General features: G+C 37.6%; 1 protein-coding gene across 7 annotated transcripts; it reads left to right on the forward strand.

Moving 5' to 3' along the window:
• The first annotated feature begins 5,764 nt into the window (after positions 1–5,764).
• On the forward strand, positions 5,765–24,280 carry LOC103503397 (pentatricopeptide repeat-containing protein At4g08210). Of its 7 annotated transcripts, none has more exons than XR_007823442.1 (3): positions 5,920–8,710; positions 19,758–21,143; positions 21,244–21,409. XR_007823442.1 is itself a non-coding variant. In XM_008467580.3 (2 exons), the coding sequence occupies exons 1-2, from the start codon at positions 6,500–6,502 to the stop codon at positions 8,564–8,566; spliced, it is 1,959 nt and encodes a 652-aa protein (XP_008465802.1). In that variant the 5' UTR covers positions 5,918–6,499; the 3' UTR covers positions 8,567–8,928. The 7 variants fall into 7 exon arrangements, 3 of the variants coding, with proteins under 3 accessions (XP_016903440.1, XP_008465802.1, XP_008465803.1); XR_007823443.1 differs by having other exon boundaries at positions 20,982–21,143; positions 21,244–21,406; XM_008467580.3 differs by lacking the exons at positions 19,758–21,143; positions 21,244–21,409 and having other exon boundaries at positions 5,918–6,563; positions 6,672–8,928.
• Positions 24,281–25,020: the final 740 nt, after the last annotated feature.

Here is a 25,020-nt window from a genome sequence, read left to right on the forward strand (position 1 = left end):
TTAAATGGAGTCTCCGTGACTTGAGCAAAGGGCCTTGCCCTCTCTATGGCATGGAAGGAATTTTTGTTTAGTGGTTGGACCATAAACAGGTTATTCATTAAAGGAGCACTGGTATGTAAGGACTAGAAGTAACCCAGGGGTAAAATAGTAATTTGACCCAACTGGTGTTACGAACACTTGTGGAGGACTAACATATTGTTATTGGTCTATATCCGTGGATACTGAGCTATATCTATAGTGAGAAGAGTTCAGTTGTGAGTCTTTGGTGGAGTGTATTCTAGTGTTTGAAAAACCCTACTCTGGTGTTTAAAATAGAAATCACACAAGATCACGTGTTTTGCCCAAAATCAAAGTAAAACCCTATTCTAGTGTTTGAAAAGTTAACGTCCCAACGATGGTGCCAAAAACTTGCTTGTGTCTCAACCAACGGTGCCAAATACTTGCTTGTGATGCTTAAGACTTAAGGGAATAATGTTGTTGCGTATGTTGGTATTTAAATCTACATGATGAGTCGTTGATCAAGATAATTGCATGCAAAATGCTTACTATGCTTCTCTTCATCATGTGATACTAAGTCCTCGTTGTTTACAAGTTTCCTACTATTTGTCCAAGTGTAAGCGAAACAATAGGTTTTCCTGGATGATACAGGGTCAAACATAGGGAATTGATATCAAAACTTAGTTCTAGGGTTCAATCTTCATTTAAGTGGTATAAAAGAATAAACTATACAATATGAGATAGTGTAAGTTTAAACTATATCTACTTATCTACATTAAAGAATCTATAAAGGGGGACTAAGGTGGATGCGAGATTGATTGTGAACTAACTTGCATATAAATAAGGAGGTGAAGGAAAGTCTATGTATTACTAGGTCATTAAGAAATCAAAGAATCTTGATGCAATATATCTCAGTTAACTAGCTTATCATTAAGGCGAGCATCTCTCGGTGTCGTTAAATGTCATACTTGCTCACCTCTCGGGATCTAAATGACTAAGTTCAGTTAAGCAAGATACATCTAGAACACTTCACTTACAAGACATATAGAGCTTCTCTTTTAAGGGTGACAACCTCTCGACGCCATGTACACACACTTGTTCTTCTTTTGGGACATAAATGATGGAAGTTATCTCGCCAAGATAGAGTTTGTCTCTAAACTCCTTCTTACGTGTGTTAGTCATATCCTTGTTACTTGCCCTCTCGAGTAGTTGACGATAAACACTGGCCAAGTGATGACTATAGCTCAGCTAACGCAATAAAAGTTATAAGCTAACCTTCTTATCAAGAAATTATCATAGATCTTAAACTACAAATAACATAAAGATAGATGAACAGTAAAGAGATGGAGGATCGAAACTGTTATGAATATGCAATGTATTAAAGAATATAAACCTTCGACCACTGTACAATTTGAACAAACACATTACAATAAAATACAAAGAATGGAAAAAATAGAAATGACATTACAAGTTACGAGAAAAGGGGGACGAGATCTTCTTCACTCAAACCTCAAGCTTTCACCCTTAGTTTGACAAGAGAATATGAAGACATGATTTACAGACGGTGGAAAGGCTATTCCTTTCCACCACTATCTAGTTTTTGGCCGGTTCAAACTCTTTACACAGACGACCTATAGTCCATTTAGACACCTTGGGTCCATTCAAACCTCATCTTCTTGATGGTGAAGGAGTTCTTTAAATAGGCAAATTTAGACAGGAAATCTAATCTTTTGAACATGTCAACGTCGAAAGTTGCCCCTGTGTTAAGTTACATCAACTCCAACTACCACTTTTTCCTTTTAGCGAACCTTTTCTTGCCTACTGATATAGTCTCCTCGCCTAATCTTTGTGCGAGTTCTTTTACGATTCGCTAGCTTTGTCTTTTGTTCATAATTTTGCGTTAAGAAACTAAAAACAGAGTAAAACAGGTATGAAAGCTTATGTAAAGTATATTATCTAAATATTTATGAATTTACAACATAAGCTATGGATTTTGACACATTTCTTATGTGTTTTGGTCTCAGTATTCCATCTAAAAGGCTATAATAACTTGTATATCTACAAGTTATCAAGTGTACACACAGTTAACGAATAATGATTAATATGGTTAATGAGTTTAACCAATTAATCTCATATTGTTGTAGTTGCTGATCTGTATGTCTATCAGGTCACCTTCCTAGCTCGTAAAAGGTAATGAGATTTATTTGTATTGGTTGTAATTTGAAATGTTCAAATTTACTTTGTGAATTAATATAATGTATGTTGATATTATATTATAATATTAAAGTTTATATTTTAATTAGAGAAATTGCATCACATGACAAAAAAGTTTAGAAAAAACAACCCGTAGCACCTCTTTTTGCATATTGCAAATATGAAAAATATGACAAATGTGACAAGTAATTAGATACATCATGCGACTATCAGAAGGCTATCAAAGGGTTAAAGGGTTATCTGCTTTTAAATTTGCTACTTTTACAATTTAGAAAATGTAGTGACATAGGCCCTATTATCATAATTTTTTTTGCTATTTTTGCAAAAGTCCCTTTTAATTAAATTTTATTATATAAATTTAATTTTGGATATGATTCAAAATTAATTTATGAGAGAATAAAATAATTGAATGATTTCAAATATTAATTTAATGTGAATTATATTTATATTAAAAATATAGGTTAAAATTTAATGCGTATATGATACACATTAAAACTATCTTTTATGAGAGAAATTTATATTTGAACATGATTCAAGTTTGGATTAAATTAAGGAAAACTTTCATAAATGTAACAAAGCACCAAATTATTTACGGTCTGTGTAACAAAGCCCATGAAATTAGCCATTTTTAAATATTTCAGGTTTGCCCCTCTGCCTTTCTTCTTTTCCTTGCTGTGATTCTTTCATCATCTTCCTCCTTACTACGATCCATCGTCTTTCTTCTTTTCCTCTTCCTTTTTCTGCTGCGATTTGTTTCCATCGTCTTTCTTCTTTTCTGATTCTTTTTTTACGTCATTTAATCTTTTCACTATCTTTCTTCTTTTCTGATTCTTTTTTTTCCGCTGCGATTTATTTCCATCGTCTTTCCTCTTTTCTAATTATTTTTTTACGTTGTTTAAATTTGGGTAACCAAATCTAAACGATGTACAAAAAATAGCAAAATCTAAAAGATCGTGCATAAAAAATCTTGAAAAAAAATCATTTAGATTGGAGTAGCCAAATGTAAACGATTGTGTAAAAAACATAAAACATCAGGTAGACAAATCTAAACGATCGTGTAGAAAATAATAAATTATCGTGTAGTAAAAGAATTAAAAAAATTGTTTAGCCAAATCTAAACGATCTTGTAACCAAATTTTGAGAAAAAAATTATTTATAATTGAGTCTAAACGATCAAATCTAAATGATCGTGTAACCAAACTTAAACGTAACCAAATTAAACAATTGTGTACCAAACAATAGCCAAATCAGCTAAATGATTGTGTACCAAATATATTACCACGTGGTTGAAGTGACATTTTTAGTATTTTACACGGTGGGCCTCTAGGCTTTTTTCATTTTTGAAATTATTCTATACAGTGTAAATACTTTGTTGTTTTATTATATTTTAAAAAAAAAACCCATTAAATTAAATATCTTATATTTAATTTATCAATTAATTTGTTTATTTCCTCATACTATTACTTCTTAATTTTATAATATTATGGTTATTTATGTAAATATTTACCAATTTCTTCATTTCCTCTTCCAGAATTCATTTCTTCGTCTTTATTTCTCATCTTCTATTCTTTTTCTTCTTGGTAGAATGGTACAAGATCATTTAGATTTGGTATAAGGGTACAAGATCATTTAGACTTGTTACGAGATCGTTTAGACTTACTACAGGATCATTTAGACTTGCTATGAGATCGTTTAGACTAGGTAGAAGGGTACAAGATCGTTTAAACTTGATACAAGGGTATAAGATCATTCAAACTTGGTACAAGAATACAAGATCGTTTAGACTTGCTATGATATCGTTGCTAAGAGATCGTTTAGACAGGGTATGAGATCACTTAGACTGGGTACGAGATAATTTTTCTACACATGTGTGATTGATTAATTGCGGAGTATTTTTGTTATTTCACTTAGTAGACTTGTGGGCTTTTTCCTTTTTAAAAATTGTTCTATACGGTGTAAATATTTTTGCACTTTTTAATTAAGATTTTTACAGATCTACCTCTGCCTCTGCGTATTCTCTCGAAACAAATTCCTCCCTAAAAAAATTTTCATTCCAGCTTTTGGTTCCCACAAAACAATCTATAACTCAAAAAATAGAAAGGTTTCTAAGTAGTGGTACCCTAATTTGGTGGTTATTAGATACAGAGTCATCAACGACTTAAGTACTTCTCTGTATTTTTTTTATAAAGCATTCTTAGCCTTACAATAATTTTGTTTCAGTAATTATTTTGACAATGTACGATATTTTTTAAAATCCCAATTAAATTGAGTTTAGGATCTCTGTTAAATTTTTCGTTGTATAAGGCTCTCATCCCTTCAAAGATGTCATGGCTAGCACGTCATGTGAGACTATAGAGTAACTTTGTCTTTCCTCCTCAACTAGGCTACAATGCTTGAGAACCATCCTTTGCTTGGCTTCAACACTTGACAACCTAGGGAGAAAAAAACTTAAAACATAAGTCAAACGGACTTAGTGAGTGGTGAGTATGAGAAAGCCTTTTTTTGCAACAAGATCAAACTGCAATACATAAATCTCATCACATCAAATCACAAACAAATTAATCGCTAAAGCATCAAGCATTATGAACACCACATGCTCAAATCATCTCACAAGCAAGTTCATTACTGAGACCTAGGATTCTCCCCTCGCCTAGACCTGAAATTCACACTCAACCAGTATTACTCGAGTTACCTGGGATTTCCACCAACGTCTCATCACACTCAATCTTTCTCAGACATGGGATTCACATTCAACCAGCGTCTCATCACCATCTCGCCTAGACTTGGAATTCTCCCCTTGCCAAGACTAGGGATTCATGTTCAACCAGCTTCTCGTGAGTTACCAGAGATTCCCACCAACGTCCAACATCAAAACATAGCACAACTCGCTCCGACTTGGGGTTCTCTCCTCGCCTAAACTTTGGATTCACATTCGACCAACGTCACGCGAGTTACTTGGAATGTCCACTAGTGTCATACAATAGATCTCATCTCTTCACATTACAAACCATAATAGCACACAGAAGGGTTAGCCTCCCAACTTACTTCCCTTACATAATATCATAATAGCAACAACATCATATAATAAGCATCAACGATAGAGAACTTTCAGATAATCAACAATAGAATGCATCTTTCCCATAACAAGCTTACAAACACAACATTAACTATTTAGGAAAGCGTTCGTAAAATATATCATCCTTTGATAAAAGATTTACAGTGGTTCTATTTATAAAAGCTTACTCAAAAGAAACATTTAACCGTAGATAACAACTTAGAAATCACTTTGAAATCTTGTTTTGTCGCTCACAACATTTATTCATTATAAGGATCACTCACGAAAATACTTACTTTCAACTCTTTCCTTCTTCGCTTTTGGATTTCTCTTCTCGCCTAGCGGTTCTCTCAACGGTCCATTCAGCATTCGAGACTTCCCTTTGACATCTTTGTCTGAGAATTCTAACACTTTCAAACAACCTTTTCCCTTTGGACTTTGGTCTTACTTATAGTAACCTCTCACCCACAATGGTCACTTATACGCTTTATACGTGTCACCTTACTACTTCTTTGCGTCATACAGCCAACCTAAATTTGATAGGTAGGATAACTATTAACGCTGATTGAACATTCCCTCGAGACACACACCTTATCTTCTCGGAAAGTCAAACTCTTTAATTGGCTGACCCTCTTTGTCACGCCCTGTCCCCATGTTGCTTCTCGCAACTAATTTTCATTAATTTCAATCAATTCCCATGAAGTTTACGAAATATCCATCAATATCCGAAAATCGGTATTTCCATAAAATCCCACATTTCTATGGAGATCGATATCTGGAAGCGGACACAAATTTTATAAATTGAACGATGAATTTGAAAAAAAAAAAATAGTCAATTGTGAATTGAGCTTTTTTCAATTCCAAAAGACTTGAAATTTTGAACGAGAGCTTAAAGTTGAAGCTGAAGTCGAGCAGAGGCAACTGTGAGAAACCATTTCAAACCTTACTCTACCATTAACAAATTCTGCTTCATCTTCCTGCCAATTTCAAATTAACTTCTGTTCCTTGTCCATGTTATGTAAGAACTTTGAACACCCTCAAAATATTTTCTTGTGCACTGCAACCAAGAAACTTTGATATACGGGCATCAAGAGCACACCACAATAACAGAGCTGAAGCTATCTCGGCATCTCCGTATACAAATTTTCTAAACTCCCACTTTCTATCTCCCATTAAGATGTTCGAACACACCTGCAGAAGAAGAATAGTTTAACTCCTTCGTTTTTGTTATTCATGTATGCAAACATCATAGCTAAGGAATTGCGCCACTGCGCAACAGTTAGAGCTTTCAAACGAGGTAATGCCATTCATGCTTATTTGAGAAAATTTGGGGGCTTGAACGATGTGTTTCTTGCCAACAATTTGATTTCCATGTATGCTGAGTTTTATAATGTACGAGATGCAGAGAAGGTGTTTGATGAAATGACTGACAGGAATATTGTTACTTGGACGAGCATGGTTTCTGCATTTACTGATGGTGGAAGACCTTATGAGGCAATCCGACTATATAATGATATGCCGAAATCAGAGACACCCAATGGTTACATGTACTCCGCGGTTCTGAAGGCATGCGGGTTTGTGGGTGATTTGGGTTTGGGTAAATTAATTCAAGAAAGAATATATGAAGATAAATTGCAGGCGGATACCATTTTGATGAATTCTCTCATGGATATGTTTGTGAAATGTGGAAGCTTGAATGATGCTGTGGAAGTTTTTCATAATATTTCACGGGCCACCACTACTACTTGGAACATTATTGTTTCTGGCTATAGTAAGGCTGGTTTGATGGTGGAGGCTGAAAAACTTTTCCATTGTATGCCACACCCAAATGTTGTATCTTGGAACAGTATGATCGCTGGTTTTGCAGACAATGGGAGTCAACGCGCATTGGAATTTGTGTCAATGATGCACAAAAAGAGTATCAAGCTTGATGATTTCACATTTCCATGTGCTTTAAAGATCAGTGCGCTTCATGGGTTATTAGTCATCGGGAAACAAGTTCATACCTACGTCACCAAGTTGGGTTATGAATCTAGTTGTTTCACTCTGTCTGCCCTGATTGATATGTATTCTAATTGCAATGACCTGATCGAAGCAGTCAAGTTATTTGACCAACAATCTTCTTTCAACGCCTCCATTTCTGATAACCTGGCATTGTGGAACTCGATGCTCTCAGGATACGTTATCAATAATTGTGACCAAGCAGCTTTGAATCTGCTTTCAGAAATCCATTGCTCGGGTGCATTACTGGACTCTTACACCTTTGGTGGTGCTTTAAAGGTCTGCATCAACTTATTAAGTCGGAGGGTTGGCCTTCAACTACATGGTTTGATTGTCACTTGTGGTTATGAGTTGGATTATGTTGTTGGAAGCATTCTTGTGGATCTTTATGCAAAACTAGCGAACATTGACGATGCATTAGCAATGTTCCATAGGCTTCCGAGGAAAGATATCATAGCTTGGTCGGGTTTGATCATGGGATGTGCTCAAATTGGATTGAACTGGTTAGCTTTCTCAATGTTCAAAGATATGCTCGAGTTGGTTAATGAAATAGATCATTTTGTTATTTCAACCATTTTGAAAGTCTGCTCCAATTTAGCATCCCTTAGAAGTGGAAAGCAGGTCCATGCATTCTGTGTCAAGAGTGGGTATGAAATGGAGGGGTTCACAATCACATCCCTTCTTGATATGTATTCAAAATGTGGTGAAATTGAGGATGCATTAACGCTGTTTTGTTGTGTACAAGAAAAAGACATAGTTAGTTGGACTGGTATCATTGTAGGATGTGGACAAAATGGAAAGGCGGCCGAAGCGATCAGGTTTTTTCATGAGATGGTTCAATCAGGGATAACTCCAAACGAAATCACCTTTCTAGGGGTTCTTTCTGCATGTCGATATGCTGGTTTGGTTGAAGAGGCACGAAGCATATTTAATTCTATGAAATCCGTATATGGCCTAGAACCTCATTTAGAGCATTACTGTTGCATGGTTGATCTTCTTGCTTCCGTGGGGCTTCCTGAAGAAGCTGAAAAGTTGATAGCAAATATGCCATTTGAGCCTGATCAGACCACATGGCGCACTTTGCTTGGGGCATGTGGAACTCGCAATGATACCAAGCTTATTAACCGTGTTGCTGATGGCCTTCTTGAAGCCACACCAAATGACCCTTCAACATACGTGACACTTTCAAATGCTTATGCATCATTAGGGATGTGGCATACCTTGAGCAAAGCGAGAGAGGCTTCAAAAACATTTGGAGTTAAAAAAGCTGGGTTGAGCTGGATTGAGGTTTCGAGTTGAAAAAAAATCTTGTTTTGATTAATAGGATTAAACCTCGGTTGAAATGAGGGCCATCCCATGAATTGGGTTTCGTGAACAAGTCTGCCCATGAAAAGGAGAGATTGATCTTGGAACCAAAGTTCAAAGAGATCCCATAAGTTCAAGGTACGGCAATGAGCTTATCTTTTTCATTTTTAACTCTAAACTCAACCTGACGTAGGTTTATACTGTAAGTTTCTTGTCAATTACTTATTTGCTTCTATTTTTCAAATGCACGTGACCCACAAAAGTGAGTCGTTTTTGGACGTAGGATTTAAGGTGTAAACTTGCACTTTGAACTTGTTTAAAAATAAATAAATAAATAAATAAATAAATTTTACCTCTGTCCTTTCTTGATTTTTTTTTTCTTTTCTAAAAATTGTATATTATGTCTTTCTCCATGATTTTTTTTACGGTTCTAATGTTTGCTCTGTTGTTAAACTTGAATGATCAAGTTTGTGGACTGGTTTTAGGAAAACTTCTACTACCATTATAGTGCATACTTCTTCCCTTCAATAAATGATGTAGTATTTTATTTCTTAAGACTCCATACTATTCTTAAATGGTTCTTTTCGTACAAGAGCAATAAAAAAAGATTGTTTCATACTAGTTACTACCTTAGTACCGGAAACTTTTCCTTGTTTTTTTCCATTATAGTTCAATTGGGTTCTTTTTCTTGTCATTTCATGTCATTCATTCTACATAATAAATGGGGAAAGATGTGTAGGCATCATTCTGTTTTATTAAGCATCACCTTTTGTTTGTTATTTCATCTTTGTTCAAAGACCCGTCGAGTCTACGTAGAAATGTCCACAGTGTGGGGTAGGGATGGGGAAGGCTTCTCTGTCTCCATTCCCACCTCCTATTTTAATCCCTATCCTCAAGAAATTTCCTACGGGGATCAGGACGTGGATTCCCTATGGAGAATTTACGCGAATCAAGTACCCCACAGGAAAAAAATAACCCTTTAATATTTTTTTAATTTATTCATTTTTAAACTTATATTTTTATTTGGGGTTTTTTAATAATATAACAAAGCGGCAAGTTATTTACATTCTATATAACAATTTCAGAAATGGAAAAAACTCATAGGCCCACAATGCAAAATACCAAAAATACCCCAACAAACGTGCGATTAATCGTCCGCGCGCGCAATTAATGTTAATAAACGATTATTAGACGTCATCGTGTAGAATAATATACAATTGATACATGATCTCGTAAATTACCAAATACATAAACGATCAACAATAAATGTTAAACGATAACAATATACTTTAACGATTGTACATCTGATCACGTTTGTAAATATAAACGATAAGCATACACGATTCTGTACATTATATAAACGATAATCATATATATAAACAATAAGGTAATAAACAGTAAAAGATGACGAAAAAGTTTAAGTATACACGATCATGTAGAGAAATTTCAACAATCATTTATAAACGAAAATTTACAAAAACTCCAATAAACCGTAATTACAAAAATGTAATCCAAATAAAGAGGCTATAAAAAGGTGAAGGAATTTGCTCAGACTTTTTCTTTCATCGTCTTCGTCGTCAATCGTTTACATCCTGGTAACTACTTCAACAGAACTGTCCCGATCGACGATCTGCCTTGCATACAAAAAGGTTTGAATCTATATTCATTTCGATCTATCTCCATCATCAACATATATCTAGTACCATCTATATCGAATACAAAAGGATTTGAGTCTATATTCATTTCGATCTATTGAGTCCACCATCCACATATACGTACCACGATTTATATCACATACAAACAGGCCTTAATCTATATTCATTTCGTTCAATCTATATCTATCGCGATCTATGCCACATACAAACATGTCTGTTTCTATACTGTTTGTATAACTTATATTAGTCTTCTTTTTTACAAATAGATGGTGAGCAAGAATCAACAAGCATCATGTAGTAAATCAATAAGGTGTAAAGCAAAGACAGAAGAAAGTAAAGTAAAGAAAGAAAAAGGAAAAAATAACAAACTAGAATGTGAATATTTGTATGTATTGTAACGACCCAACTCCTTATACTAAGTCGAAGCCATTAAAATTTCAAAAGACAAATAGAGTTTGTAAAGTTTGGATAAAACGAAACAAAACCTCAAAAATTTATTATTTAAAAATCTAATCAAAAGTAATATACAATACGTAAACAATTATTAAAATCCTAACTCGGGCCCTATCTAATTTTAAAGAAATGAAATAACAAATAAAGAATAATAAAAAGACAAACACTCAAAGTCTTAACTCAGACATAAAGCGGAAGCAGAAATCCCTATGGCTCGCCACGGTCACTTCTGGTCACTCGCCAGCTTGCCCTTGCCCTTACCTCTGCCCATGCCTGAAACACGAAATGGAAAGAGTGAGTATAAAATACTCAGTAAGGGACCCACTACTAGTCCCGCTAGGTGCCTGTTAACTTCCTATTAGAGTCCTGAAAATGGTACCCAATAACTGGCACATTCCTAAACACGTGCAACATGTGCTCCCGTAGGAACAAAATCTGGTTTTCGGTGACCCAAGGGAACACCTAGGACAAACTGGTATGTAGCGTACCTGAAGGAAACACTAAGACAATCGGGCTGCGAGGATCCCGTCGAATCACTCGAATCATATCTATATCTATGCCAGACTGGCAGTCCCGTCGGACTACGTCGTCCTAAATAGGTGGTGATCCCGAAGGACACCCATGCAAGTACGACTCTAATAGGCTAAGCTAACATGTACCTTAACCATAGCATACACATAACATAGCATCATCACGTCATCATGTCACATCCTTATGTCAAAGCATAATATCATATCAAACCACAACATCATGTCATATCATATCATCATATCAATTCGCATCATTATATCATATCATATCCTCATCAAATTACATGTCGTTATGCAATCTAGTCATCAATGTGCATAACCAAGAATGTATGCGATCTCTTAGTTCTACTCGTAAAGCTAGTAGTAGAATCTCTTACCTGGAAATTTGCTCAACAAGTTCTAAAGTCACGCCTTCCAAGCAGCGAGGTCCTAAATGTTTAATAACGCCAAATTTCATAATTAATTCACCAAACGACCCAAGACCCAAAAATTCAGTTGAGATGACTTACTCTAGGTCGAGGTTGCAACGCTTGAGCCCTTACTGAAGAAATCCAACACTCCAAAAATCAATTGGTCCAAGATGTTCCTTAAGAGAAATAATTTAATTTAATCCAAATTAAATTATTTAGGTTAAAAAATTTTAAGTCTTGGTTGGGTATGCTAACAAAAACTCATTCGACTTACCAAAAATAGGTGGGAAACGAACCAAAATCGTCTTAACGGCTCAAAAAGGTAGGCGGCTCGGCTGGGAGTAGGGAATTTGGCTCGGGGATGGCGCACGGCTCGTGCGCGTGCTAGACTAGAGGGCGGCTCGGCTTCTTCGTGCGCAGCTTGAGGAGACACGCATGCGGTTGGCAGCTGGCGCTCGGCTTCACGCGAAGAAGAAAACGCGGGCGCGCGTGTCGAGTTCCGGGTCGAAGACGAGGCACGACAGTTTAGGGTAGAAGGCGAGGCGCGGCTGTTCGAGTTGGGTACGTAGATCGACTGGGGGTTGCAGAGCGCGAGGGCGACTCGACTTCGCCGACTTCGACGGGTGGCGGTCGACGTGCGACGGCGTGGTTGAGCAGGCGGCTGGACGATCCGATTGAATCCGCGGCTGGCACTCGATGGCATACAGCGGCTGCGGGTCGACGATTACTCCTTGGCGAGACGACTCTATGCCTGCGAACGGCTAGAGACGAAGGCGACGGCTACGGCGGCGACTGCGGCGCTAGGGTTAGGGTTTCTTCCTCTTCCTTTTTCCCCTTTTTTTTGTTTTTCTTGTGCACGGGTTCCAAGACTCATTTATACAAAAAACCCAATATTAAATTCTCTTTTTCTTTTCCTTAATTTAATTCAAAACAATCAATTCTTCTCTCTCTTCAATTAAAACTCCCAATCTCCTTAATTTCAAAAATCAATCAATCACATCACTCCCTTTTATAAATATATTTTTTCTTCCAAATAAAATATCACATTATCTTAAACCAAAATAAATCAATTTTTCTCTCCCCTCAACTCAATTATCTTATCTTCAACAAACAACCTAACCAAATTTAATTATCCAATTAGAAAAATTATTTTATCATCAAACTTAACTAATTACACCACCAAAATTTCATTAATAACAACGTCCAAGGTTTCAATAACTACACTTAAGATGACAAAATTAAATTCCAAATTTTGGGACGTTACAATCTTCCCTTCTTTGAAAAACTTTCGTCCTCGAAAGTTCTAATCCTCGAACAGCTCGGGGCACTGGGTTCTCATGTCCTCTTCTCTCTCGCACGTGGCCTCTTCAACTCTGTGGTTTCGCCAAAGAACCTTGACCAGAGAAATTACTCGATTATGGAGCCTCTTGACCTCCCTTGCCAAAATCTCAATAGGTTGCTCCTCATAACTCAAGTTCTCATTAATTTGTAATGGTTCGAAATCAACTACATGTGTCGGGTCTACGACATACTTCCTCAGCATGGAGACATGGAATACATCATGTACTGCAGAAAATGATGGGGGCAACGCCAAACGGTAAGCTACAGGGCCAATCCACTCCAGTATCTCAAATGGCCCTACAAAACGTGGACTTAGCTTCCCCTTCTTCTCGAACCTCAAAACACCCTTCATCGGTGCCACCTTCAGAAAAACCATGTCTCCTACGTCAAACTCGAGATCTTTACGTTGGACATCAGCATAACTCTTCTGTCTGCTCTGTGCTGTCAATATACGAGCTCTAATCTTCTGTATAGTCGCATTGGTGGTCTGCACTAACTTGGGACCTAGCAGTCGCCGTTCGCCTATCTCCTCCCAACAGAGAGGAGACCTGCAACACTTACCATACATAGCTTCAAACAGCGCCATACCAACGGTGGCCTGATAACTGTTGTTATAGGCGAACTCCATCAAATGCAAATGGGAGTCTTAACTCCCGGAAAACTCTAGCACACAGGCTCGCAGCATATCCTCCAAAATCTGGTTCAACCTCTCTGTTTGACCATCGGTCTGAGGATGAAAAGTTGTGCTAAAGTCTAACCTCGTGCCCAATGCAAGCTGAAGTCTTTTCTAGAACTTCGATGTGAAACGAGCATCTCTGTCAGAAACGATGGATACAGGTACTCCATGCAGTCTCACTATCTCGGTCATATATAACTGTCCCCACTTACTGGCAGTGTAAGTGGATTTCTCTAGAACAAAGTGGGCTAACTTCGTGAGTCTGTCAACAACAACCCAAATCACTGTATAGCCCTTAAGAGTCCTGGGCAGTCCCGTAATGAAGTCCATCGACACACTCTCCCATTCCATCATGGCACACTCAAGGGTTGCAACAACCCGGCTGGCCTCTGTCTAGGTGCCTTCACCTGCTGGCATACCAAACATCTACTGACAAAATCTGTCACTTCTCTCTTCATGTTCCTCCACCAATAGACGCACCTCAAGTCTTGGTACATCTTCGTACTTCCAAGAAGCATAATAAATGGAGAACTGTGAGCCTCATTTAAAAGCTCTGTCTTGAGTGCACTGTCTTTCGGCACACACAAACGTCCCTCAAACGTAAGGCCGTCGTCAGAGGATATGGAGAAATCCTCACCTTACCCTGTCTCTACCAAACGACGCTTCTCGACCAGATAAGGATTCTTTAGCTGAGCGATAATAATCCTCTGTCTCAAAGTCGGTTGTACTCAAGCCACCTTCTCTGTCTCATGTTCAGCTCCTTCTGGGTGAAGAACTACTTTAAGCACTTATGGTCAGTGAAAATTTGTATCTTCTCACCGTACAGGTAATGTCTCCATATCTTCAGTGCAAAAACCACTGCTGCCAACTCTAGGTCATAGGTAGGATAGTTCTGCTCGTGACTCTTCAACTGACGGGAAGCATAAGCAACTACCCTGCCCTTCCGCATCAGCACACAACTCAGTCCTTTCTTGGAAGCATCACTGTAGATCATAAAGCTCCCTGATCCATCTGGCACTGTCAGGACTGGTGCACACACAAGCTTCTGCTTAAGCTCTTGAAAGCTACTCTCGCAAGCTGGGTTCTAAACAAAAGGAGTCCCCTCCTGGTCAACTGAGTTAAGGGACTGGCTATACGAGAGAAGTCGTCCATGAATCTCCTGTAGTAACCTGCCAAACCCAGGAAACTACGAATCTCGCTAACTGTAGACGGTCGAGGCCAACTGATAACCGCTTCGATCTTTGTTGGGTCCACAGAAACTCCCTCACTGGAAACCACGTGGCCGAGGAAAGTCACCTTCTTCAGCCAGAACTCACACTTAGAGAACTTGGCGTATAGCTTATTGGCTCGAAGAGTCTCCAAAACCCGATGCAAATGCTCCTCATGCTCGATCTCAGTCTTGGAGTAAATCAAAATGTCGTCAATGAAAACTATGACAAACGTGTCTAAGAAATCCTTAAACACCCTGTTCATCAAGTCCATGAATACCGTAGGAGCATTACTCAAACCAAAAGATATCACGATGAACTCGTAGTGCCCGTATCTGCATCGGAAAGCAGTCTTAGGAATATCACTATCCCTAATCCTCAATTGGTGATAGCCTGATCACAGGTTGATCTTAGAAAAGACGGTGCCTCCCTGCAACTGATCGAACAAGTCATCAATCCTGGGCAAGGGGTAACGGTTCTTGACTGTCACCTTGTTCAGCTCTCTGTAATCAATGCAAAGGCGCATTGACCCATCCTTCTTCTTCACAAACAACACTGGTGCTCCCCAAGGTGACACACTGGGTCGAATGAAACCCTTGTCCAGCAACTCCTGCAGTTGTACTTTCAGCTCCTTTAGCTCAGCTGGAGTCATTCTGTAAGGGGCCCTCGAGATAGGGGCAGTGTCTGGCTCTAACTCGATGGCGAAGTCTATCTCCCTGGAAGGCGAAAGTCCAGAAAGCTCGTCGGAGAAAACATCGGGGTACTCACGTACCACTGGTTTGGAGGACAAGGAAACTTCTGGTTCTCGGGTATCTACTACGCTTGCCAAGATGCTCCAGGTACCCTGGCTGAGTAGTTTACTAGCCTTCATAGCCGAGATGACCTTGGGTGTACATACAATTCCTACCCTCTTAAATTTGAAACTAGTCCTAGAGGAAGGGTTAAAAACGACTTCCTTATCGAAACAGTCTATACTTGCATGGTTAGCAGACAGCCAATCCATGCCTAGGATTACATCAAAATCCTGCTGCCTAACACTAGTAAGGTCACATCTAACATCTGTTTTGCTATCTCTATCTGACATGCCTTTATCTTTTCTTTAGACAACAGAACCTCCCCAGATGGAGTAGAAACAGATAAAACACCACTCAATGGTTCTACTTCTAAACCGACATGCTAAACGAACACAGAGGATATGAACGAATGGGATGACCCAGAGTCAAACAGCACGAAAGCATAGTGTCCCAAGATTGGGAGCGTACCTATCACCACTGTACCGGCTCGCTCGGCCTCCTGACGGGTAGTGGCAAAAACTCTTCCCTGCTGGGAAGTGGGAGGCTGGTGCGGGGTAGTCTCCATGGGTTTCCGAGGACAAGCGTCAGCGGTATGCCCTGGTTGCCTGCACCTGAAGCAAACTCTGCTCCTGGCCAAGCAATGACCTTCATGCACTATCCCACAGCTATGACAAACGGGTAGCTCTCTCAGGATTCTCCCGGCTGCTGCAAGCTCGCGATGGTGCCGCTGGAAGACACCTCCTGACCTCAGATTTCGCTGCGGTGTTAAGTCAGGTTGCAGCTCCACCTTCCTCTTCTGTCCAAGGGCTGACCCTCTGTCGGCAGCCTTAAACGAATCAGCTCTCTCATGCAGACTCAAATCTAGTGCCAAGCGTAAAGCATCAGCATGAGTGGTTGGTCTGAGGGCTCGAACAATATCCTGGAGGTCTAATCGGAGACCTCTGACAAACTTCTCGGTCCTGGCCTCATTATCCTTCACTACATCAGGGACAAAACGGGACAGCATGTCAAATTCAGCGTCGTACTGCTCCACAGTCATGTCGCCTTGTTCCAAGTTCAGGAACTTTTGCTGCTTCGCGTACTTTATGTTGGCAAAGAAGAACTTAGCATAGAAGCTCTCCTTGAACTACTCCCAGGTTATCTTGCTGACATCTCCGCCTAGCATCCTCTCAGCAGTCTCCCACCACGCGGTACCTCTGTCCTTCAGAAAGAAAACTGCGCACTGGACCTTCTGATCCTCAGGGCATTTCATGTACCTGAAGATCTTCTCTATAGAGGTTAGCCACATCTAGGCTTTGGTGGGATTGTCCATGGATCAGTCAAACGTTTTAGGATTGTACTTCCTAAAGTCTCTCAGATGTTTGGCCTCAACCGACAGTTGAACCGGCTCGGGCGAGCTCCCATAGGGGCTGGAGGAGGGACGGTCTGGGCCTGAACGGGGGCGGCCTGGGTCTGCTGGGCCGCGAGGAAATGGGCTAAAGCAGCCTGTAGCATGTCCTGATAGCGTTGCTCCATCGCGGCGACATCTGCCTGGGCGACCGGTGCGTTAGGGTTGGCGGCCTGCACAGTAGGTTGCTCCTCTGGCTGGGTACGTCCAGCTCCTCTGCCTTTCCTACCACCCCCTCGACGCGAACCTCTACATGGTGGCATCTTTTCCTGAAGTTTCACCAGAAGAAACTTTTCACAAACAACCACAACACTTATGCTAACTGCACTTATACTAACTACACCTATTTCATTCAAGCAAGATTGTAACCATAACATTTAGCAAGGTCTTAAACATACCTGGCGAGTGACGGAGGACCGCATAGCCATAGGGGTAAAATAAAACAAAACAAAACAAAACAGAGACTCACATCGTAAGTCAGTCTACAGAACCTAGAACATAGGCTCTGATACCAACTGTAACGACCCAACTCCTTATACTAAGCCGAAGCCGTTAAAATTTCAAAAGACAAATAAAGTTTATAAAGTTTGGATAAAAACGAAACAAAACCTCAAAATTTTATTATTTAAAAACCTAATCAAAAGTAATATGCGATACGTAAACAATTATTAAAATCATAACTCGGGCCCTATCTAATTTTAAAGAAATGAAATAACAAATAAAGAATAATAAAAAGATAAACACTAAAGGTATTAACTCGGACATAAAGCGGAAGCAAAAATCCCTATGGCTCGCCACAGTCAATTCTGGTCGCTCGCCAGCTTGCCCTTACCCTTACCTCTGCCCCTGCCTGAAACACGAAATGGAAAGAGTGAGTATAAAATACTCAGTAAGGGACCCATTACTAGTCCCGCTAGATACCTGTTAACTTCCTATTAGAGTCCTGAAAATGGTACCCAATAACTGGCACGTTCCCGATTGGCGGTCCCGTCGGACTACGCAGTCCTAAATAGGTGGTGATCCCGAAGGACACCCATGCAGGTACGACTATAATAGGCTAAGCTAATATGTACCCTAACCATAGCATACACATAACATAGCATCATCACGTCATCATGTCACATCCTCATGTCAAAGCATAATATCATATCAAACCACAACATCATGTCATATCATATCATCATATCAATTCGCATCATTATATCATATCATATCCTTATCAAATCACATGTCGTTATGCAGTCTAGTCATCAATGTGCATAACCAAGAATGTATGCGATCTCTTAGTTCTACTCGTAAAGCTAGTAGTAGAATCTCTTACCTGGAAATTTGCTCAACAAGTTCTAAAGTCACGCCTTCCAAGCAGCGAGGTCCTAAATGTTTAATAACGCCAAATTTCATAATTAATTCACCAAACGACCCAAGACCCAAAAAATCAGTTGAGATGACTTACCCTAAGTCGAGGTTGCAACGCTTGAGCCCTTACTGAAGAAATCCAACGCTCCAAAAATCAATTGGTCCAAGATGTTCCTTAAGAGAAATAATTTAATTTAATCCAAATTAAATTATTTAGGTTAAAAAATTTTAAGTCTTAGCTGGGTATGCTAAAAAAAACCCATTCGACTGACTAAAAATAGGTGGGAAACGAACCAAAATCGTCTTGGCGGCTCAAAAAGGTAGGCGACTCGGCTGGGAGTAGGGAATTTAGCTCGGGGATGGCACACGGCTCGCCCGCGTGCTCGGCTGGAGGGCGGCTCGGTTTCTTCGTGTGCAGCTTGAGGAGACGTGCCTGCGGCTGGCAGCTGGCGCTCGGCTTTACGCAAAGAAGAAAATGCGGGCGCACGGGTCGAAGGCGAGGTGCGACTGTTTGGGTCGGGTACGCGGATCGACTGAGGGTTACGGAGGCGCGGGCGCGACTCGGCTTCGCTAACTTCGTCGGGTGGCGCTCGACGTGCGACGGCGTGGCTGAGCATGCGGTTGGGTGATGCGGGCTTCGTTTCACACGAGACGGTTGGCGCGGGGACGATCTGGCTGAATTCGCGGCTGGCGCTCGATGGCATACGGCGGCTGCGGGTCGACGGCTACTTCTTGGCGAGACGACTCGACGCCCACGAACGGCTGGAGACGGAGGTGACGGCTACGGCAGCGGCTGCGGCGCTAGGGTTAGGGTTTCTTCCTCTTCCTTTTTCCCTTTTTTTTGTTTTTCTTGTGCATGGGTTCCAAGGCTCATTTATACAAAAAGAACCAATATTAAATTCCCTTTTTCTTTTCCTTAATTTAATTCAAAACAATCAATTTTTCTCTCTCTTTAATTAAAACTCCTAATCTCTTTAATTTCAAAAATCAACCAATCACATCACTCCCTTTTATAAATATATTTTTTTTCCAAATAAAATATCACATTATCTTAAACCAAATTAAATCATTTTTTCTCTCTCCTCAACTCAATTATCTTATCTTCAACAAACAACCTTACCAAATTTAATTATCCAATTAGAGAAATTATTTTATCCCCAAACTTAACTAATTACACCAACAAAATTTCATTAATAACAATGTCCAAGGTTTCAATAGCTACACTTAAGATGACAAAATTAAATTCCAAATTTTGGGGCGTTACATGTATAGCGTTGTATATTTTTGTATCTTTTTCTTTATAGCGCTCTGCATTTGTAAATTTGTTTAAACTTGCCCTTTTTTGAAACATACTATTTATTATGTCATTCAACAGGTGAAACACTATCCAAATGATATTATTATGGAAGATGAATAACAAAACCTTAGAATTATTGTATACTACAGCTTCAAAACATTGAATCAGATCAAGTCAAAAATAGACAAAATAGTTCTGTCTCGAGTTTTGACAAACAACCTTTTTGGCCAGTTCCTACATTAAAATGGCCAAAATACCAACGCAATTCCTGAATTTTCTATTAAAAAAACAATGCCATACAAAAAAAAAAACTAATGTCCTTACTTTCAACTTCAATGGACATATAACAGAATTTGGGCTGAAAGACTTTTGTTTTGTGACTGGACTAAAATGTCACAAATTCTCTGAGTTAAATCTAGGAAAAAGAAAAGAAAATGGTCTGAAAAATTCGTTGTTCTATCATGATGACTTTATAACAAGAAGAGATATAGAAAGAACTTTCACAGCATTGTGCAATGAGGAAGGCTCATTGAAAGAAAAACTAGTTAACCTCTATATCTTAGAAGCATTTTTAATTCCCAAATAGCAACACAACCACATAAATTTCCTACATCTAGACATATTGGATAATGAAGAAATCTTCAAAGGCTATCCATGGGGGAGGTTATCATACATCCTAACATATCAGTTCTTGAAAAAAAGCATCCTACAGTGACAAGGATGTTGTATACCTTCAAGGATTTTTCCTAGCTTTAGTCTATTGGGCTTTCGAGAAAATACCAAGACTTTCCAATTTAGATGTTGAGTTTGGAAGAAAGCTTGCAAAGGAAGGTCCACCAATTGTAACATGGGAATATTTGGAAACAAGTGACTAGAGGACTCTAAACATCAACATTTTCGAATATGAAAATGTAAGTAAACTTAGAGCATTATTATATATATGTCTATCCAGATAGACAATGAAAGATTTTCTATCAATCTCTATCTTGAATAGATGATGATATAAATCTATCACTGTTTATCAGTACCTTTGCTACTACTTTTTCAATAATAATGTAATATCATTTTATTTGTAGTTCTCCATGACACCTCTAGGCTAATCAGAAGAAGAGTCTCAAACAATTTTGAGATATTTCAAAAATATTGAGAAGCAGGAAAGATGGAAAAAAAATAATGAAACAAATAAAATCTTAAATAAAATAAGTGAAGTCAGAAAAAATCAAGAAAAATAGAAACAGAACAAATATTATTAAGACAAGAAATAAAAGAAATAAAATGCATGTTGACAATGGTTATTACAAGCTTGAATGTAGCACCACCATCACCCAAGCTTCAACAACAACAGAATGAGAAAGAAGTTGCATATACAAAAGTCGTGGAGAAAAATCGATCACCTAGTTGTAGCCTTGATCTTCTTGATGATGATGAACAATGGTGAAGTATGCAACAACAAATTGCCCTACGGTTAGTGCCTTATTCATTTTCCACTCCTTTGTTTTGTTTAATGTTTCTCACTTTCCAAATAAAATAAAAAAATGATTATGTTTTTTCTTTTTATTTACAGGAAACTGTTGTTTTGGAAACACAAAGTAGCTTGGAAACAATAGCAACAATAGATTTAGAAACACCCAAAACACAAATATTGTCGAAGGTTTAACTCTTTTCCAAACAATAAAAATAACTCGTATAGACAAATATAATTTATCTATCAGGATGTGTTTTCTTCATGATGTATTTAAACATTCTTACTTTATGTGCTTCCAGATAGATGAAAAAGAAGAAAACAACAACTGGCTTATTCACGTATGAACACCAAAAACACATGTTTGACACAGGTTTTAATTTGTTTACTATACAACTGAACTGGTTTCACGATCGTTTAAATATAATTAAACGATCATTTAACATAACTAAACGATTGTTTGACATAATTAAACGATCATTTAACATAACTAAACGATCTTTATATTGCATGCCTGTCTATATTTTGTTGCACAATCATTTTGACAGCACATTCTCTTTTTACATTCAGATAATTGAATTTAAATACGGAGAAAAAGAAGAAGTTGAAAATAGGAGGAGCAAGGAAGACAAAACAAAACGAAACCAGATTCAATTGGAAAATATTGTAATCGTTGAAGAAAAAAATATAGAAAAACAAGGGGAAGAAAATACAAAAGATACAACAAAAGGAAAACAAAAGTTGATTGATGAAGATGAATTTGATCATAAAGAAACTGAAACTGAAGAAGAAATTGACACTGATAGCAGTGAAGAACCAGAAGATCAAGTTGAAACAAAAGGAAAACAAGAGAGAAATTAAAGAAATGCAAAAGGAAAATAATGTTAGTTAGCAAAAAAAGACAAAAGCCTCAACACAAAGAGAAAGCAGCAAGAGAAACGAAAGAAGAATATCAACTCAAGAATACATTGATACTGCCCCATCCTTCGACCTACAAATTCCTCAATATTCTAGAGATCATTTATAATCTTTGTAAAGCTTCAAATCATTAAATTTAACTTTCAAAAATTTCTTTATTTTATACTCAAGAAATCTGTATTCCATTTCACTCTTTATATCCTACACTATCTTATAAAACATACAAAGAGATCAATTACGTTTATTACCACAATCGTTCATATTCAACAATACCATCATTTAATCAAATATATACATATTCGCTTAAATAGTATACTACATGATCGCGTAAATCGTACATCTTATAAATGATATCCTACACGATCATTTAGTTGTACAACATCATCATTTAACATTTTATGTTTTTCCAATCGTTTAACAACGCGATCAATTACATTTTTTAAAAGATCGTTTTGACTTAATTAAACGATCGTTTAAATATATATATTAAACACTAAAGAACGCGATTGAACATTTTAAAAAAAAAGTACGCGAATCTACAACATTACTCTTTTGGTAAAAACAACCAATATATACGTTATGCTTTCTTTGTTTTCCGTCACTTCGCAATACACAAATGCACTGATCACTCAGCATTTCGTCTCAAAGATTTCCAATTCCATTCTCCTCTCAGTCCATTTTTTTCTTCAACGTCAAAAGATATTTTGCTGCACTTTTCCTACTATAATATTTCTCTCAGTTCCAAGAACTTTTCTCTTCACGTTATTACACTTTTCCTTCTTTATATTTCAAACATTTCGACTTCTGTCTTGAAAAACTATCGTTCTGTTCTTAAATTCTTATTCTCAATCATTTAGGTTTTCGGATTTGTTTAAACTTCTATTCTCTAGATTGATAAATGTTTCAATTTATTATTACTTTCTGTTTGGATTGAACGATCTGTTACATCAAGTAAACAATCGTTTAATTTTAGGGCTTATGGTTTAGTTTTTTATAAACGATCGTGTACATAACGAAAGTATATTATGATCATTATTTTCAAGATGGCTGTACCTAGCGACAAGTATTTTCCTACAATTGTCCCATGCCAAGTGCACAAGATTGGCAGTCTTATTAAGGATAAACTAACCAAGGAACAGCTGCAGATGTTCGACAAAACAATATTTGGTCTACTGCAGAATGTCAACATGGTCTTCAACGGCCAGTTGATCCATCACTTCTTGCTAAGGCAGATACCTGAAGAAGCCAACACAAATGGAATATGTTTTTCTGTTTTGGGGAAGAATGTCTGTTTCACCCAAAATGTATTCAACATCATAACCGAGTTTTGGGGAAGAATGTCTGTTTCCCTTGCTGTATTTAATTTGTATTTTATTTGTTCATAACTTTAATTAAATACAAATTAAACATCAAAGTTTAACATATTTGTTTAAATGGTTTAGGTGTGGGCTTATGAAATACTCTCAACTGCAAGTGAGCACCTAGCCACAAAAAATAGCAAGGGATCAATCGCTAGAATATTAAGATGGAATTGCACACAAACTCCATCTTACAAAATGTTTCAGAAGAACATATTCGACAATAAGAATGTAAGTAAAACTTTTCAGCGATCGTTTAAAACAACTACATGATCGTTTAACAAAAATTACACGATCACTTACATTTGTTAAACAATCATTTAGCTTAATGCAATATCGTTTATGTCAAATATCATATCGAGTATCATATCATTTTATAAACGGTCGTTTACTAGCTTGTTTGATATACAACGTATTAACAATTTTTTTATTGTAACATTGTAGACTATTGTTCAAGCTCAACTCAAGCTATCAACCCAAGAGAAAGCTTTCGTGGAAAGTCGAATGAGGGGATGATAACATGAAAATGGAGGATGATGAATCCATGCCAAATATTGACAACAGTGATAACACTACTCCTCATGATACAACAAACAATCAATCATTGGACAACAACAACTTGCAGTCAACCTCATCTCCACAACTGTCACCACGGAAGAAAAAAAGACAAATAGTGGCTGATGAATCCAAAATGCATCCAATGACCAAGAAGAAAAGCTGCAGATCCAATGACAAAGAACAATAAAGTCATTCAAAATCCTAGAAAACACTGAAAAATAACATCAAAAAAGTTCATAAGGATGTATCTGCATTAACTTCTATAGTCTGTAGAATGGATGACACAATCAGAAAGTAGTCATTGGAGCTGTCTGAAATGAAGCAAATACTGGAAAGATTGCTCCAAGTAAACTTTGTTTTCAGAAAGTATTTCGTTTATCAGTTGTTTAAATAAACGATCGTGTAACTAAAATATCTGATCGCTTATCAAATTTCAACGATCGTTTATCATAGTTACACGATCGTTTAGGTATTATACATCATCGTTTATTTTTTTATACACAATCGTTTAGTAATCCTTTTTTAATTTTAATTTTATTTTTATTTATTTATTAGAATCAGAATCAAAATCAAAATCAAGGCAATGATGATACTCATCACTTCCAAGATGATCTTCATGATGGAATTAATCATGACAATATGGACAAAAATAATGATCATCAGAATAGAGAAGATATGATGAGCAATGACCAGTCATATGTTGAAGAACAACACACTCAAGATCATAACGTAGAAACTCAAAGGTTAACATTTCATTCATTGTTTACTGCTTTATAATGCTGAAATTGCTTACATTCTGAATAAGTAACAATTATGTTTTTTTTTATTCTCATTTTCTTTTTCTCATTTTGTTTAGGGAACATAAAGAGGAATCTGGTAGTGATATAAGCATAGACGGTAGGGATGCAGACTTGCTACTGACTATAAGAGATATATCGGATAATCTAAATGTTCAAAGTCAGAAAGAAAAATAACTACTATAAATGATTACTACCCTTCCACTTATGAGCCAACCTCTTCCACTTTGTGAGATACTACCATCGTC

This window comes from Cucumis melo, chromosome 9, assembly GCF_025177605.1.
Source record: "Cucumis melo cultivar AY chromosome 9, USDA_Cmelo_AY_1.0, whole genome shotgun sequence".
Classification (NCBI taxonomy): Eukaryota; Viridiplantae; Streptophyta; class Magnoliopsida; order Cucurbitales; family Cucurbitaceae; genus Cucumis; species Cucumis melo.

Bases quoted from the DNA above. Each gene is read 5' to 3' on its own strand.
- LOC103503397 (XM_017047951.2), top strand. From the start codon at position 6,500: ATGTATGCAAACATCATAGCTAAGGAATTGCGCCACTGCGCAACAGTT.